Source organism: Numida meleagris, chromosome 7 (assembly GCF_002078875.1).
Source record: "Numida meleagris isolate 19003 breed g44 Domestic line chromosome 7, NumMel1.0, whole genome shotgun sequence".
NCBI lineage: Eukaryota > Metazoa > Chordata > Aves > Galliformes > Numididae > Numida > Numida meleagris.
In genome coordinates, this window is record NC_034415.1 from 18,491,939 (window position 1) to 18,510,966 (window position 19,028).

The 19,028-nt window shown below is 36.5% G+C and overlaps 1 protein-coding gene across 3 annotated transcripts in view; it reads left to right on the forward strand.

Moving 5' to 3' along the window:
* The window catches only part of ADGRL4 (adhesion G protein-coupled receptor L4), a 160,674-nt gene that overhangs the window by 124,576 nt on the left and 17,070 nt on the right, over nt 1-19,028 (forward strand). For all 3 annotated transcript variants that reach the window (XM_021405124.1, XM_021405125.1, XM_021405122.1), the window contains 11 exons: nt 72-224; nt 6,397-6,552; nt 7,104-7,174; nt 8,829-9,002; nt 9,089-9,272; nt 11,358-11,474; nt 12,583-12,776; nt 14,022-14,192; nt 15,714-15,917; nt 16,952-17,172; nt 17,272-17,338. In XM_021405124.1, the coding sequence (XP_021260799.1) occupies nt 72-224; nt 6,397-6,552; nt 7,104-7,174; nt 8,829-9,002; nt 9,089-9,272; nt 11,358-11,474; nt 12,583-12,776; nt 14,022-14,192; nt 15,714-15,917; nt 16,952-17,172; nt 17,272-17,338 (1,712 nt within the window). The remainder of the gene's footprint in view (nt 1-71; nt 225-6,396; nt 6,553-7,103; nt 7,175-8,828; nt 9,003-9,088; nt 9,273-11,357; nt 11,475-12,582; nt 12,777-14,021; nt 14,193-15,713; nt 15,918-16,951; nt 17,173-17,271; nt 17,339-19,028) is intronic.

Consider the following 19,028-nt stretch of genomic DNA (forward strand, 5'->3'; position numbering starts at 1 on the left):
AAGCTTTTACTTGGCTGTTTTCTTCAATCTGCAAATGCAAATATATTTCTCCATAATTTGTGTCTTGACAGATGATAATGAATGTGAAAATGCTACTCAGCCTTGTGGAGAGCATGCCAATTGCACAAACACTGTGGGAAGTTATTTCTGCATGTGTGCACCTGGTTTCAAATCCAGCAATGGTCAAAAAACTTTTGTACCTAATGATGGAACCTCCTGTGTCGGTAAGTTATTAATGTCTCCCAACTAGCTTTACATTGTCATTCTTCTCTTACTGCTTCTGTTAATTATAGAAAACTAGCAAAATGTGTTCAGATTTATGAATTTTAGAGTCTGGATGTAAAATTCCAACAATTTGGACTGGTGCAAAATTAACACTCCAGTTTTTGGGCAAATTTCTCATTGATAATACTGCAGCTGCCAGTGTTTTCAGTAACATTTCAATCTTTATGCAGTGTTCAGTATTTTTAATCCACTTGTCATAGTTTTAGAAAATAGCTATATTGTTAAGGAGACACAGAAGAGCCCAATCCAGCCTTTTATGCCACTGTTTGACTGATCTGTGAGCACGCTGGTAATATTCTTAAAACACAGAAGAGTGACAAAGCATTCTGCATTCTGGTCATTCTTGACCAACAACATTCCCTATACGTATGACCTACTGTGCTCCAAATATCTTTTGTTTGGGGTCTTTGGATTGGATATTTTCAGTAATTTTTCAAGTCTGACCAAAAGCAATGAGAAAGATCAGTAGTTATCCTAGCTCCCATACCATCCATCAGCTTCTGTTTCTATAGCAGTTGAATGGATTGTGTTCAAGATTACAGGGGAAGAAAAGTTATCTGGAAAAATGTTTTTTTCTGAACATCTATGCAATCCTTTAGGATTTCCTTTGAATGGAAGAACTGTAACTATTTCTCTTTTTTCCAAGTCCTGGTATTTTTCTCTATATGTTGCAACAGTCCTCAGGGAATGGGAAAATGAGAAATAAATCTATTGCCCTTTACACCTTTATGCTGACTGTGTCTCATTCTAGGTATGTCTCCTGTGAGCCTGAGTGCTGACAACCTCTCTTCTTCTTACTGCTCTTAATAACAGCAGAATGGCTGCATATTAAGCCAGAAAGTGATCTAATCAACATTTCTGGCCCATTGCTCACATCTATCTAAAAGAGCTCTGCTTTACCCCGCCGCTATGAATCGTCCGTAAATTAGCTGAGATTGAGACTGTTAGCACATTGAGCTGTAAATATTCTCATGGTTTCTGGTCCATGCTTTGATTTTTACCAGTTATGACATTTCCTCAGCTTCAGAACTTTTGTCTTCAAAGTTATTCTCTGACTGTTTTTGTGTCACTTTATATCACTAATTTCTTTTTCTTTTGCCCTCTTCTCTTTACTGGGCAGACCAATCTTCTTTTTTTTTTTTTTGGAAATCCATATGGGAGGAACTGAGAGCTTCCAAAATTCACACTGAAATAAAAAAAAAAATTACCTGTGGGCACCTTTTCTCATTAAATGAGTGTACCAGTTACTTTACCAAGCAGGCAGTTCTTAAGATAACCTTTTGATCCACAATTAATTTTCCACTTTATCAGTCAGGGAAGCTGTAATAAGATATTTTGTACCCAATGGACCTGCTGCTTTAGGTAGTAGATACGACTTGCAGCTGAAAGTAGCGTATCCACATTGTTCTATATGCAGCTGAAGCTGACACCAGGTTGCAATTCTGATTCCAGTGCAAGTTACTCAGTAGAAATCAAAAGGCAACGCTAGCAAATATTCATCCCACCCAAATAATTTCAGAATCTGTAGAGTCTTAAGTTTCCTTTTTAATATTTATATCCTGATATAGAATGTATGTGGCAATAACCTTAAAAGTACAAAAGTTGAATTTTGGAGAGTGCAAGATAATGCAACCTATTTGTTTATAGACAAATGCCATTAAACCTGTCTGAAGCTCCCAGTGGTAAAAGTTTGTACAACACTGAGTATCTGAGTCCACTTCAAAGTCTATGTGCATATACATACATGTGCATTCCTCTCCTCTTTGGATATTATATTAATCTTCCAACTACAAAGCAACTATAAATCTCAAGGTAGTGAATTAAAAGAGAACTTTGGGAAATGTCAGTTCACCAGAATGTTAGGTTTTGCACTGTCAGCACTATTTCATTATGTTATCAGGTAGAACTGGTGAACAGATGACAGTGAAATATGTCGACAAAGAAGGAACTGGAGACTAGGAAGGGAGGGAGAGAAAAAGAGAAGGAGAAGGGAAATGGAGGAGGAAAAAAGAGAAATGCAGATATGTGATATTTGTGAAGATGACATTTTTCTGCTGTCCTGAATAAGAAATCTATTTATTTGTAAAAGCCATGCTTTTTTTCCTTAGACATCACATTTTATTGAACGTTAAGCTGAAGTTAAGAAGGTGAAAGATAAACCTACTTTTTTTTTATCCCAGTCACTAAAGTAAAAACGTGAAAATGGCCATCTTTAAAATGAAAGTGACGTGTGCCACTCAGCCTTTTCCAGTAACACACTTTAGCACACTATTAGCTTTCTTCAGCTTTTTGTCAGATTATTCTGAGGGTACTGGAAAGGTAGCCCTTCTCCATCACATCCTTTTCTGGGACAGGAGATTTGTACAGTGGGGGGATATGACATTATGCCACATCGCCAACCTGTCTTTTACCTGTGCAGTTGTTAAGCTTTTTCATTTTTACTTTATGTATGCTGCTGCCTTCCACAGTATGGAGACACAGGGAGGGACATTTAGTCCTTTGCAAATGGACTTTTCAGTCACTCGCAAGCTACTAATAAGCAGAAGGTATAATGTAGACATCAAGCTGTCTTGACTGACTGGCGAAGAATCAAAGCGATGTAGGTACAATCCAGTAATTGGGAAGACTGAACATAATAACTGTTCTCAGTACTTTTAATTTAATTGGAATTTCCTTGCCTGCTGCAGTAAATGACGATTGACAAAGCACAGAAATAAAATAAAAGGTTATAAATCTTTTTTCACGCTAGCCTAAGTGGTGTTGGTGATATCATTTTCTGATTTGAGCTATTATAAAAGCTTCAAAGTTCATCTCCAGGATTTGTTTTGAATATTTACTAAAAGGCCAGGGCTTTTTGCAGAGCTATGGCAAATGCTCTTCTGTTTAAAAAGCTGCTGTTCTTCAACCTTTGCTCAGGAATGTTGTCTGTGAAGACTGCACACACAAGCCTTGGCAGCCCACTCCTGCTCTTATACTAGATCAAGGAGGATGGTTTAAGGTCCTAGCTCAAAAGCTCAGGTGAAAATGAATTGCTGAAAGCACCAGCAAGCTGTTGTCTGTGTGTGGTCCAACAATTGCATGCTCTTTAAAAAGGCATAAGTACAAAATATAAAGAAACAAAAACCTACGCTACGACAGAGTATTTCAAAGCAGGAACTCAAAAGAAGCATTGTTGCAGTTGTAACGAATCACTGACTGTCTCTGAAAATCTTATTGATTTAAAAGGAATATGAAGCTGATTAGTACCTTGCAAGATCAGGCATATTGCCTTTTAATTTTGTCATCCAGAAGATTTTTTCTCTGGAAACAGTAAATTAGTTAGGCATGATATGGACTCATTCCATATGGGCAACTGAACTGCGGAAAATCTATTTGCATATACTCAATGGGGTGTCTCTATCAGACTTTAAATAGCCGTCCTGTTGCCAGAGATGTGCCTTCGTGGTTGAGTTTCTGCTGTTATTTTGGATAATCCTGCTTTCTCATTAAAATCTCCATTACACTTAATACGTGACATAATTACAAAAAGATGAGTAATTTGTATGAATGCCCAATAATGACAAATAAATGATTTATCAAACTAGATTCATGGAAAGGAAATTATCATAATAATTTTGAAATACTTGGAACATTAAATCACATGGAAACTGGATAGCTAGCAATGGCAATCTGGACAGTATTCAAATATTTCTATATTTGGAAGTCAAGTTTTAGCAAAGTTTGTCATTTGCTCATGTTTTGGAACTCTGTTATTTACTGAATCTCCCATTAAGACATACGTGTCCTTCTTCATGTAGCTGACAACGCCAGAGAAATCTCGGGATAAGGCTGATGTACTTTCTTGTTACGCAAACTGTTATTGTCATGTTTTTCACCCTTGGCACTTCAGTTCACTCAAAGTTTGTCTGCCTCACACTGAGTCATGGAGCAGGGAACTGAGTGGCACTTGTTTCAAAAAGGGATTTATAATTTTCTGGTGTGAGAAGTTATTTCAATGCCAGGAGTAGGAATTTTAGCCTTTATCTTTAAATGACAGCATTTAATTATGCAGTAGCCTGTGAGTAGCACTGTATCCTATTTTTTTTCCCACTCTTCTTCACTTTTCATTGCTGTAAAACATAGCTAGCCCCATGAGTACAAGTACTGAGGCCACAGGATAATGTGGATAATACAAAACAGCTCATTAAAGAGAAACATTTGCAGTTGGGGGCATTACAAACCTAACACCCCAATGCAGATAACAGTAACTTAACCTCATTCTTTATGTTTTGTGCTTTTTCCCACCCACCACCCAAACACAGTCTTCTCCGTAGCACTTCCCAAAGGGCAGAGGTGGTTGTGCTGGGAGGGCAGTGGTATCCCAGCACCCTTCTCCTGCACAGCACAGGCGTCTGAGCGCCTCTACAAGGGGAGTTCCCGAACTGCTGCTTCAAAATGCAGCCTTAGAGATGCAAAGCAGGGCCACTGCTCAGTGAGGAAAGTAGGGATGTGAAAACAAGGTGTGGGACCTCAGGAATTCTTCTTGAATGCTAGGGAGAGCTTTATGATTACAAGCAGAAAACAACAAAAAGCATGTGTATGTAGGAAATGTTGAAGTACTCCATTAAAAGTTCAAACACAGTTCACAGTTGCCTCATATTAGAAAAAAAATAATAAAATCATTCATCTGATTATTTATAGAGACTCTCTTGCCATTAGAAAGGAATGCCAAAAAGCAGACTGCCCCCAGGTATCCTTCAGACATCTTTCTGCAGTCCCTGGATACATCCACAGGCTTGCACTGTATTTTTCTATTCTCCCAGAGTTTCCGATTCTCTAGCAACCCTATTTCACAGACATTATGGCTCATTTTTGTTTTATTCCATTTTGAAAACCATCAGCAATTTTATATCAAAAGAACAGCACAAAAATTGTTCCTATATACTTATGGTGCATTTCCAGCCCCCTGTATCTGCTTTCTGTTTGCTTGTTCTTAAAAGCTGTCTAACTGCACAAAGGCCTCTTATGGATTCAGGTAGCTGTATCCTCCAATAACCAGCTCATCAGTTCTTATTTTTCATCAGTTTATTACCCAAATTCACCATCATCCCAGTTTTTAATTCTGTTTGTCTTCTTCTCCAGTTTATCCATTCCCCTTTCCACATTTACCTTAAGTTCTTGGCCTCTTTTCTTCTCAGTGTGCTCCTTTAAATCTGCTCATATGTCACTTCTTCATTTTTCAACACTTTTTGTCAAATATACCTGTCCCAAAAGTGCTCACATTTTTCTCCTTTCTAACCCAGTATTTCACAGTCCATTACTTCATTCTAGAGAATTATTTGGTGTTGTTCCTACTTTACTTTCTCCGGTGAGTCCATTGAGTTATTTGATCTCTACCATCAGCCAGCCAACTAATGCAAAATAATCCCTATAGCAGCCAGAGGCAGTGCGCAGGCCTCCTAAACTGATCAATTCATGGATTCTCTTACCAGAGTTCATCAGGTTTGCTCTTGGATGGTGCCTCACCTGTTTACTGAATGTGTCTACCTAGCAGCAAATTATTTAGAAGGGCAAAAGCCATTTTAGGTATATGTGTTCTAACTTTGGATTAAAAAAAAAGACCTGGCAAGCACTTTAAAAGGCACAGAGCTTAAATCTTAGATTAACAAGATGGATAGAGTGATCTTCTGTAGCATCTTTTTAAAGCCATGACTTAAAACAAAAGACTGATGTTTTCTTTCTCTTTTCTAACTGAATACTAAGGCTGAGAAAATCTATTTAGTCTAATCTCTGGAAAATGGATTTCAGATAATTTGCATCATGCCGAGTGTTTTGTTATGATAGAATTAACATTTAAGCTCATGGTTTTAAAATATGAACAGTGCGGTATTATATAGTAGTACATGTGTGGTATGAAAATATGATCAATTATGATTTATCCTTCTAATCCCTAAGTATTATAATTGGCAGGTGTTTTGCCATTTAGTTTCCCTTTTTAGTTTTTGCTTTCTTTTCTTCCATGAAATTTTATTATGAAACTGCTTGCAGTATGCAGGGCTATTATCAACAAAGCAGCAAGGTGTTAGTCTGTAAATACTTAATAAAAAATTCAATTTCTCACGATATTTGCAGATGTAGATGAGTGCAGCAATGAAGGAACTGTTGCCTGTGGAGATCATGCAAAATGCGAAAACGTGGATGGAGGGTTTAACTGCTCCTGTAAGGAAGGTTATCAACCATCCACAGGAAAATTGCAGTTTAAGCCAAATGATGGCACTTCCTGCCAAGGTACATGATATTATAAAGGTTTATGTGTTATTATAGAGCTACATCTTCTGAGAAACCCACCAGTGCCTCTTTATCTTCAGTTAGATTAATCAGCAAGACATAAAAAAGAGGCAAGGCAGTCACATCTACGTTTCCTGAGAAGAGAATCATTTTATAAATGTATTTTCACTAAACAGTGTTGAAATCCAGTTGAAATAATGGATATCTCCTCACAGTCATCAGATCTGTATTTCTCTGTAAATTTGAGCTGTTTTTTAACTTCACCTTTGGGTGGAAGTCCCAAGGAAAGGGGCCAAACTCTCTCCCAGAGCAAAGCCAAAGCTCCGGGTCCAGCCTGTTGCTGCTTTAGTGTTATGTAAACAGCAGCTGTGGCCAAGCCCAAGCCTTGGAGGTTGAAGTTTGAGACTGGGGTGCATGTGAATGGGTTCAGAATGCTGGTGGTTTGGGGAACTACTGAGACAAGAGCCCTTACAATGAGTGTATACTGAATATCAAATGAACTGCAATACATAATTAGTGTTGTGGTATTGTTTTTTTTTTTTAATTTACAGAAAATCCAGAGGCCAAGTGTGAGTTATACAAAGACTGTATAACTGAACATGTTAATAAAACTTTAGCAGAAGTAAGTAGCATTGGTTTATAGATTAATTTGCAAATCCTTTAATTGTTTCTGTCTGAAACTGTGATGTCAATTAGAATAGTTCTTAAGGAGCTTTTAACAAATGCTTGAAGCATAGGATTGAACTTAAACATGTTTACTGAAGTCTTTTAAATAATTTCAAATTATTTGAACTGGGTTGCATGTTTAAATCATGGTAATAATTTGCTGGGAATCTATGTGTTGTTTCCTGCAAAGTGAGTCATGATGCATGAAAAATTGAGAAGTGTGGTAATCACTCAACTCTGCAATTTCTGAAGTTACACATTGCTTTATGTGCTGATGTGCAATTATTTGCTTGTTCAGAGTGGAAGGTAGCAAGATAGCTCACAAAAGTAATGTCAACAAGTGACAAAATAGAAAATGGAGCTATAACATCCAGGTATGCTAGTATATATGCTCCTCAAAACTTAATGTGTAAAGTGGCACAGATGTTTTAGACTCAGACCCAGGACTCTAGATTTTTTTCAGCAGAAACCAAGATTTCCTGATGCAAATAAAAGTGAATAAATAATGAATTAATTAGTCTACAACTGTAATAATGTCTGATTTAATAGGATAAATGAAACATAAGCATGAATAAACTAAAACCAATTGTATACGTTTGCATTTTTTATTAAGCACTTTGACCAAGTTACCAGAATTAAAAGCTTTTATTTGACTGTTTTCTTAAAATGCTTTCTGTTTTAATCTGCAGCACAGTACATCATATTAACATGCTTCCAATGTTTACTTGCAAAGACATGGTGAATGCTAACACCTGGATCTTCCAGTGAGATTTTTTTTAATATGTAGTCAAAATAAAGTCAAATTAAAATAATATCTCAGTTTTATGTAAATAGCTGTACCAGACTTTAGCCTATTTTTTAGCGTATGTTCTACTTCTGTTCAGAGGCAATCAAAGACAAAGCAAATTCCACAAAATTTACTCAACAGCAGAGAATACAGGTCTTAACCAAATCCTATGTTGAGAGTTTTTCTTGGATTGATTTCATAGATTTCAGTATTGTAGGGTATGAATTCTTTTCTTACTCAACCATGACACTGCAATCTTAATCTACATCTCACCTTCTTAACCTATTACTTTTTAAACGAACTAAGTAAGTACCTTTTAGTAGCTCACAAATTTAGTTCCACTAAACTGTATGTTTTATAATCTGCATTTGGAAAAAAAAAAACACCACAAAATACACAAACACTGGCCATTTGCTTCCACTTCTTCAGCTAAATTTTAACAGAAAAGAGTCTTCTTAGTTAACATATCAATTGACATTGAATTATTTTTGCACAGTTACTAGTCCATTTTTGAGAATTATCCTAAATAAAACTGAGCTGCAGTTGTGATTAAATACATTTTAAAAGAGGATGTAATTATAGACATGATTTTTTTTATTTTTACCATATTTGCTTGTTAATGTTATACCAATCATAACTCTTTTATTTTTCTTAGTAAAACCATAGCTTTATATGTTAAACTCTTGGTTTAAGTAGTGCCTCTTTTTATGCCCTTCTGTTCTTGTTAATTCACAGAAATCAGTTATTAGCATTGGGTTTATGTTCTCTCACAGAAATATGGCTTTATTTGTCTCATTAATATGTAAGTTCCTGTATTTTTCAGATTAGTCGTTTAAAAACACCCCTGGAGATGCTGCAAGAAATTAATAGGAATACTCTGGGACCACTTCTACCCGTAGATGTGATTTCATATGTCGAAGCATTATCTTATTCATCTCTGAATACCATGCAGTACTCAGTTCCTGACAATGCAGCACTCCGAAACACAACCATTAACGTGAGCAGATCAAGCCTTAAAGCTGTGCTTTTCTCTTTAGAAGCAGTGTATGAGTCTTAGACTTTAAAATATCCTTTTATTTATAGGTTTTGGTTAACACTGTGAACAATTTTTTACAAAAAGATAAAATCACCATCTGGGAAGCACTTCCTGTTGATAACCAAAGACAGAGCCTGACTAAGTTGCTGCATACTGCAGAACAAGCAACGCTTCTTATGTCACAAAACTTCAAAAAGACGACACAGCTAGATGCTAATGCAAGTGACATAGGTAAGATAAAGAAAATTAATCTAAGGTATACTTTAGATGTGAATTACACTGAGGAGTTTTTCAGCACAATTATAGAGATTAGAAATGGTGTTACGTGAAACACTCAGGTGTTAATTTGTATGAGTTTTATAACTAACAACCAACTTTTGGTGTAGGTATAATTTTCAAAAATTGATCATTTGAGCCCAGAAAAAAACTTGAGAGGCTGTGGGCAGCTGTCCTTTCAGATTCTCTTTCAATCTCTCTTTATAGCCACACTTTTGTAGTGAATCTAGATTTATCTTATATGCACAAAAATATCCTGTATATCTGATATTCATAGAGAAAGTAGCAAAAGTTGAATTTGCTCCTTAAAGCTTTTTGGCTCTTTTTGGTTCAGTGAAAGTAATGTAAATAAAGTTGGAATAAAGGTCTCAAGCTAGATTTGTGCGGCCTTATTTTTACAAAATTTCTATTTTAAGAGAAATTTCAGAGGAGAATTGGATAGTCTCAACTACTGTTTTGCTCTCCAACCTTTTCCCTGCCTACTGACGTCTTCACACCAGCTCTTACCTATTTTTCTTTGCTTATAGGAGCTTTACTTTTACTACAGAATAAGAAGTAGAGTAAGGCTAATACCAGCCCCTCCTAAAAATCTGTAATCAAGCACTGTTGATTCCTTTGGCAATGGTCACTCATGCATTTTTGGGTTTTGGATTGTACCCAAACTGGATCTGACCAGATTTCTATTCTCTCACCTCTCTGAAACTAAATTAGCAAAAGTGATGGAAAAAAAAATAGAATTAGATTTGTTCTGTGACATAAGCTCTGTAGAAAAAGATTTATTTTAGCTCAGAGCACCTCTGGGTCTGCAGCAGATCCAGAATGCTGCTGGGAGCTCCTTGTAAAGCCCCTCTTCATCCACTGCCCAGTCTGGAGGCACAGGCTCTCATGACCATGGGGCTGAGTCTATGAAAATGGAGAAGAGTCAGTGCACCTTCTGGTGGTACTGCAGACACCAGTGAACCAAGGTGATGAAAAGAAGCTAATTAGGAGAATGGAAAGGAATATCTACGTCAAAAATATTGATCGTTTTCTGGCTTGCTGTTGTTCCAAACTAGGTAGTTCTGTGAGGTCTTTTCCAAACCAGATGCAAACACTATAACTGTTTACTATTGTTTCTCAGCGTGGATATGTTTTCTACAAGGCTCATACATGCCCCACACCTGTATTTTGGGACCTACAACATTACCTCTCTCTCTCCAACACTTTTGTAGTGCAAGTTCCTGAACTACATGCTTTTCAAAACTCCAGCTACAAAAAAATATATATTCCTTATGTCCTGACAAACACATTCTGACAGCTGGTCTATTGAATAGCTCATATTATTTTTGTGTGATGTACTATAAGCAATGCAGATGGTCTAGCTTAGTGATACTCCTCCATCAGTCAAGTTTTAGATTTGTTTGTTGTTGTTTAGCTCTGTTTTCTATAAAAGGCCTGATTGACTTTTTTTTGTTCCTCAACTCAGCACTATAATGAACTGAGTAAAGAGCTCAGTGTCGTCTAATACAGTTTCCATTCTGAAGGGTGATGCTTGTTTGTTTTCTTCTTCTCAAGACACATCATTATTTTATGCAATGTGCATTTGGTAGTATGGACAGATAACTATAAAATATATACATCTCAAAAATTGGCTTTTATCAAAAGTTACTATTCAGTAGAGAATTTTATGTTTTGCTTTTTATAATTGTGATTTGTGGTTCCTTTCAGAAATGCATTTTTAATAAAGCAATAGCTCTTCCTAAAGTAACCTACATTATTCTTTCCAGTGCCTAATTTAATGCAAGGTAAATAAAAGACTATATTTCTCATGGAAAGAGTAAAAAGTATGAAAGCAAAATGTATGCATGGAAATACCAAAATCTAGAAGTCTAAGCAAACATGCTATATTAATAGCATTTTTCTTGAAATATTTGGCACAATGATATATTCTTAAAATTCACAGTAATTATACAATTTGATAGCACATTTATTAACCCAACTGTAAATTGTCTTAGACCATAATGGAGCTGTGATTTTTATGGTATTTTTATTCTTTTGCAGCACTCAAGATTTTTGCTTTTGATTCACACCACATGAAACACATTCACCCTCATGTATACACAGAAGGAGACTACATAAAGATCTCTCCAAAGAAGAGAGAGGAATCTCAACCCAATGGTAAGAGACAATGATTAAAGAGCAGGGGTGTTCATAAACTCCTTGAATAGATTGTACCCACTAGTAAACAACCAAATGTGCAGTATACTAAGACTGAGCTGCAGCCTTGTAAACTACAGAGTCAGTGCATTTTTATCACCAACCCTTCTTGTCTCAACATTGATTTTTCTACCATTATTTCCATATTTTCATTATTTCCACAATGACTGTCTCACAGGGAGGACCAGTAAGTTTTAACACTGGTTACTGGTACCAGAAACCTGAATTTTATCCCTTTCTAAGCCATAGATCTGCTCTCTGACTTTGGATCAGCCCCCAGCTCTGTGTCATTCCAAAAGTTAGTACATCTTTTCTATTTACAGAGTAGCTCATTAATGCAAGAATATGTGTCCCCCAGGACCAAAACCAACAGGGTCCAGAATTTGGCTTGGACCTCAGAGTGCTATAGAAATGGTGTATATCTAGCAATAGCCCAGCACTAAAGTAGAACGTATTTAAAAAGCTCCAGAATTAATGCACCTAAACCAATAACCACACCAAAAAATGCTCCTAAGTCTTAATCTTCCAGCTAATCCGAGACCCACTACATATCAGCATCCAAAAGTGTGGTTTATTGAGGTATAGGGAAGAAAAGTATGACTTTTCTGATCAGCATTACATCCCAAAATACCTTTGGTTTCTTTTTTCCAATGCACCTTCCCCATCTTGTCTCCAATGTAATGAAAGTCAAAGCAAGCCACATGCTTTAGAGAGGTCCAGGTCTGAGCTGTTTTGGTTTATGAGACCTGATACCACATGTGCAGCCTATTGCAGAACAGCAGCATGCATATGTTAGTTTAGAAAAAATAGATATGCGTGCATCTAATTAGAATTTCCAACGTGAACACACATTTTTAATTCTAATAGCAGTTTCATTGTTTTAAATAAAGCTATATTTCATTGTCTCTAAAACATTTTTATAAGTATTCCACAAAGGTTCCATCTGTTTTGCATATTTTATGCAATAACAGTAATGATGTCTATTGTTTATTGTTTCCTTAATGTCTTCAATTTTGTTCTTCTATAAAAAAAACCTCAAACTACTAAACATGGTCTGTTTGATTGATAGGCACTGTTGCAGTTGTCTTTCTGCGGTATAGCAATATTGGTTCTTTGCTTTCATCGCCTAAAAACCACTCCTCGAAAGATAGTTCAGAGCAGAGACAGACAGTAAGTTCATCAGTTATAGCTGTTGCAATTAGCTCAAATCCGCCTATGCTCTATGAGCTCGAGAAAATAACATTCACGTTAAAGTATGCCAAGGTAAGATGTTTTTTTTCTTATTATCAACTTCAAAACAAAACAATAGCTAATTATTGTGTGTGATGTAACCGTATCTGGAGTGTATGATATATTCAGACATAATTGTGTTGTTTGCTATTGTGAGTTTACTTGTATCGGAGAAGTAAATGGTCTCAAATGTAGCATCCTCAGTGCTACATATGATACTGCTGGAAAGTTCTACAACAGTAAGGGCAGCAATGCCATCTTTGGCTGCAGTATGAATAAAGTGCAATTGCCTGAAGCAATATTACTGGTTCCTGACTGCTCTGTATTTAGGTTTTTCTTCTTAAAAGTTTAACATATAGTTAAACATGTATACTGAAAAAAAGAAGAAATTCTTCAAAATTAATGCAAAAATTTAACAATTAACGAAGAGGTAATAGAAGAACCTATAGTATAGCACCTTTGCTATTTCTGAAATCTGAATATATTATTCTATAACTGGGAGCTTTACTTTTACATAGATTTTGCTAGCTTCACTTAGATGTGAAGAATCCTCTTACATATCACAAGGGCTGATTGGAAACAAGAAAATGACTCTGTGCGGGGAGGTGGGAGAAGGGTGAGGTGTTAACCTTGATTATCCAGGTTTTAAATTTGTTACTTGGCTTGTAATATGTGAGATAGAGATCAGCTTTCTATAAATTTGCATATATTTATACAGTATCTAGTACAGTGGGGAGCTGATCTTTGACTAATGTTTGTATGCACTATCAGTAACAAATAATATTAATGCTCTTATTCATTTCTGTCATCACACCTGATAAACCAGGTGTGATATGACCCTGACTTTCTCCCAGTCTGCCTTGTAAAATGCATAGAATAAGTCTCAGGTTTTGTGCTGCTTATTTGAAAAGGACTACAAGAAGGACAACCAATGTGACTGTAACCTTGGAGTTTAGTCCATGTTCAGCAGGTGCAGGGGTATATATAACAGTGTTTCCAGTAGGTAAAAATTCTAACAGGTTTGTAAGTGCCAAATGGGTTCAGTAATCTGATTAGCCTGCATGTTTGGTGGAGTGCTAACTGTGTGAATAAAGCGCTTCCATTCTGAGCCATGTTTTAATTGCTTGGAATAGGCCTTAGGAATGTGCTTTTTTGTTTCCCAGCCTTCCAATGGAAACATGCAATTTTTAATAAATTGTGGTGGGTAATGTCAGAAAGGTCTCTTGATGGGAAATAGTCTGCATTTGCCATCAGTAAAACATCTTGTTTCTGTTCCAGACTGCAGATAAAGATATTAAATGTGCGTTTTGGAACTACTCAGCTGACACAATGAATGGCAACTGGGCTACAGAAGGCTGTGAACTGACGCATTTCAATTCCACTCATATCTCATGCAAATGTAATCATCTGACTCATTTTGCTGTTTTGATGTCCTCAGGTGGCTCTGTTGTAAGTGCTCTTTTAATTTATTGTTTTACCCAATACTTTCTTTCATCTTAATTTGTTATATTTTTATTGCAGTGCAATTTATGTACTTTTTCGCCTTTGTCACTTTTTTTGTGCACTGAGCAAACAAAATTCTTCCCCTATGTGTCTGAATTTCTGTGTGCCCTTTCTGCAGTATTACAGAGCAGTGGTGCAGCAAAGGATATTGTTCCAAATACACAGCCTGTTGTGCTTATTTTTGGTGCATTGTTTTTAATTTTAAATCGCACTTTAAGACTGCCATGGGATTTAACTAGCTTTTGTTAGTGGTCAGTAACCATATGGCCAACAGTTTCTCTTGAGCAAAGCTTTGCCACCCATTTGTCTAACCTTGGCATCTAAAAATCTCCTTTAAGTGCTCTCCTGAAAGTTTGCAACAGCATTATCAGAAGAGCATCATCAACAGTACAAGGAAGGAAGTTTATGACTATCAAACATGGACACTCACAACTACAACAAAATTGTGAGAGTGGCCAGTCAGTTTCTATCCTTCTTACATTAAGAGGCCCCACAGATTTCCAGGATCGACATGGGGATCTCCAGGAGCTTGGGTCCTGTCTCAGAAAGCAGCTTTATATGGTGTCAGAACTGACAGCAAGCAGAATATCAGCATGAATATACTGTATTGAGATAGTACTCTCACACTGTGAATTTCATGCTGATAGAGGCTGTTTCCTGCTTGCTAAATAACATCCTAAGTCTTCAGTTCATATTTAAGACCTTTGCAGATACTTATATGGTTATTTGAAAAAGGAAGAATGGAAGGAGGATAATCTCTGGTCCTTTATTTAGGGAAAAAAAAATACTTCAGTACATTTTCTGGTTAGCTGAATGCTATCCTTATGCTGATGCACAGTCATGTATTTCAGAGATTCTTTGTGTGAATACCAAGCAGCAAACATAACTGTGCTCCTATACAAAAATATTCACAACCAATATTAAAATAGCTTGTGTTTCTTTAGAGAACATTCCTGTTACATATCTGGAATAGCATTTGTTTGAAATGATTGTTATTTCAGAGTCTTGTTTTGATCATGTTGTAAATTCAGTAAGATGGTTATTCCATTTTGCTTATCTAAGTCACTGCTGTGATAAGTCCTTTTATATTAGAAAATGTTCATGTCATATTAATATATGTCCTACTGCCAGTGTGTTTGTCATTCACTAAAATGATATGATTTTTTAAATCATATTATGAGATACTGATGTTAATAAAATTTTGCTAAGAAATACCAGAAAATGTAAGAACAGTAAAATATACAGTTTATTACTAATTTCCTTTAGAGTTATATCTGCCTCCCGCCTCCCAAAAAAAACCCAATACTTTTAAGATTATCCAAAGCGTGCGTTTGCACTGAAACTCTGCAAACATTTTTGATTAATATTTTGTTCAAAATAAGAAAAAAAACTGTATTACAGAATGCAGTCTTTCCTGAGAACATACAAAGCTATTCTTTTTAATATTATATTATAATTTTCCCCCAGGGTGTTACAAATTATAACATTCTTACAAGAATCACTCAGCTAGGAATAATTATTTCGTTGATTTGCCTCTCCATGTGCATTTTTACATTCTGGTTCTTCAGTGAAATTCAAAGCACTAGAACGACAATTCACAAAAACCTCTGCTGCAGCCTCTTCCTGGCAGAACTTATTTTTCTGATTGGAATTAATATGAACAATAATAAGGTGAGTAGTTTTCACTTGTGTCTTGATTTTGTGCTGTAAGTCAAATATATGGTATGAGATACCATCTTCCATTACTTCCAGTATTTCCTACTATATTTACTAGTATATTGTAGTCTAGTGACACTGACTTCCTGGTCAAGTAACAGGAAATATAAAATGATCACCTGGACTTGCTGTTATCTATCAAAGTAGAGCTGTCATCTGAGCTGATGCAAGCTGATTTTGGTCCATGAGTTTCATTTAAACTTTCTCACTTTAACTGAATGTGGTCTCAGTGTGTTTGACATTTTCACATCTGTTTGAATGCTGCATAAAGCAATGCTGGTGGCTCTCTGTGGATGACAATTTTCCCTAAAAGCCAGGTCAGAGCTGCAGTCCCAAGGTGGCATTTAAGACATTGCACTGTTGGCTGGAGGACCTTTGCTTTCTAAATGTGAGCTCTTGACCAATCCCTGTCACTTTTCATACAAGTAGGACTGTTGATTCTTGCATCTCAGGAGCTTTAGGAAATTAAATCATGCATAAATTAAGAAAGCCCTACCATAAATTGCTGAATAGGATTTAAAATTACCTGAAAACAACATGAACTACAATCCCTGAGGCTGCTCTACAGTATTGATTGAGGAATATCATCTATGAACATTTCATAGTAAAAAGTTCCTTTAGAAATAATTGCTCATGAAGCTTATTTGAGTTGCTATCAAAATCATAAAAATAGGCCTTATCTAGATAAGCAAATTATGTAACCATGATACTCAGGTATAGCAATGTAATAAACGTTGTCAATTTGTGAATGCAATTTTTCTGGAAAGACATGCATTGATTTTAAAAGTTGAATGTTATCTTCTCAGTTTAGCAGTTGTTACAGAAAATGCTAATGAACAAGTTTGCTTGTGGGTACAGGCCAAGATCTTGTCAGTCAGCCTTACATCTGTACTGCTTGAGTATTGCTAGGTTGCTGTGCACGTGCTGTAATATTAACAGAGACATATTAATAGAATTGTGACTCTTGCTTTCTCTGGTTGAATTTCTAGCTCGTCTGTTCAATTACTGCTGGATTACTCCATTATTTCCTTCTAGCTGCTTTTGCATGGATGTGCATTGAAGGCATTCACCTCTACCTGATAGTTGTGGGAGTCATCTATAACAAGGGTTTCTTGCACAAGAATTTCTATGTCTTTGGCTACGTCAGTCCAGCTGTAGTAGTTGGCATCTCTGCTGCACTGGGATACAAGTACTATGGTACCACGGAAGTGTAAGTTGCTGTTTTTGTGTTCAAATCAACATATATGAGGATGCAATAGTCACAATAGCCTCGCACATTTCAAGATGTTTTGTGCTGTTTACTTTTCAGATGTTGGCTTAGCACAAAGAATAACTTTATATGGAGTTTTATAGGACCAGCATGTCTAATAATTCTTGTAAGTATAATTTTCACTTTTATTGTAGTACATAAAACTGATAATAAAAGGTGTTTAATAATCACCCACCCATTGCCAACATAGCTGTGAGTGCTAATTATAGGGCAGAATTGGCTAATTTAGATACTTTTATAGTGTTTCTAAATTATTTATATGCTGTACATCTAAATACTTCACTAGCCTAAAAATGAATGTTGGACAAAGAAAAAAAAACTCACTGTAAGATCAGAGCTTCTTTTTTTCTCACTTGCTTGCTTTCTTTCAACCCAATGGTATGAGAAAAGCATTTCTGGTTTGTAAGAAGTAGTATCTTTGTATGTCATTGGCGTCTCAGCATCGCACGGCAGGAGGTGTACACATACACCATCCAAGCAGACAGATAATCTGTTTTTTCAAATGTTGTGTGACTTAATCTCTTATCAGTGATCGGTCATCTTTGTAAGATTAGACTGTCATCTTTATGGTTTTATCACTTGCATGTACCCTGTCATCATCAAAGCTATTTTAAACAAAATTGCGACGTCAGAGAAAAGAACCTGCTATTTCACATGGGCAGACAAGTCAAGTATTGATAGCCCTATTTCAGCTGTGAAGAGGGCCTTTTTAATTCTTATTGGAAGTGGTTTCAAACCTGCAAATTTGGCAGGTATTATATGTTCCATTCTGAATCAAAACCTTTTTGGTGCCTCAAGAGCATTTCTAAGTGCTATAAAGTTTAACAAACCATTCCAACTGTAATGGGGCATTATTGTGTATGACTAGGTAGACAGTGATCGGGCAATAGCTGGAGCTAACAGAAAGAGAAGGTACAATGGTGAGACCTTATGACATCTATGGTCAAGTCAGTAATATCCCTTCCTTGCTTTTTAAGCTGATGTTGATAAATGTGAGGATTTGTAAAAGGAAGTGGCAGGGCCTAACACACACAAGATGATAGAACAGTTTTATTTCAATGTGTTAGCCATTTCAAAGCTGAATAAAGTATCAAGTATAACTCTGGCCCAATTCCATCTCAGGTTCCTGTTGTAGACTGGGGACAGGCTGGGAACAATGTGCCAGATACAACCCCAGGTGATATTCCTCACCTCACCTGATGTGCATGGCTGAATTCCAGAGGGGCACTGTACTGCAGCTCCCTCTGTTCCATGCCCCTGACTTCAGATGGTTTTGACAGGTTAATGCAGTAAAAGAAAAATCATGGGGGGAAAGACGAACCTTTATTGGAAATTCTTACAGTTCTTAGGTTTGAGTTGGCAACTTCCTTTGTCCTCTTTGGACCTTATCTCTTTCTTCCAGGAAGGCAGTTTGCAGGGCTGAGATTTTTTCTTGCTGCTTTCCTTCCTATACTCCCTTGCCTTCAGGTGAAGATTTATGGGCAGAGGTGTATGACTGTGCTGTCAGTATAGGAAAGCTATGTTATCAAAATATACAAAACAGCTCAAATGTATGCATCTACAACTTTGTTTTCAACTCCAGCTGAGCTGTGCCTGATGCAGGACATTAGGCACACAGTACAGAGACAGAGCAGATCTGTGGTGCCTTCAATACAAGCTGGCTGCAGAGGCATGTCTTGAAAGCTGGGTTTTGAGCTCCTTTGCCTTTGCTTGAACACTCCACTTCTTGCAGCAGGCAACACCTGTGAAGTAAAACACAAATGGGTGGTGGTAGAAGTTGATTCTCTCTGTGAAGA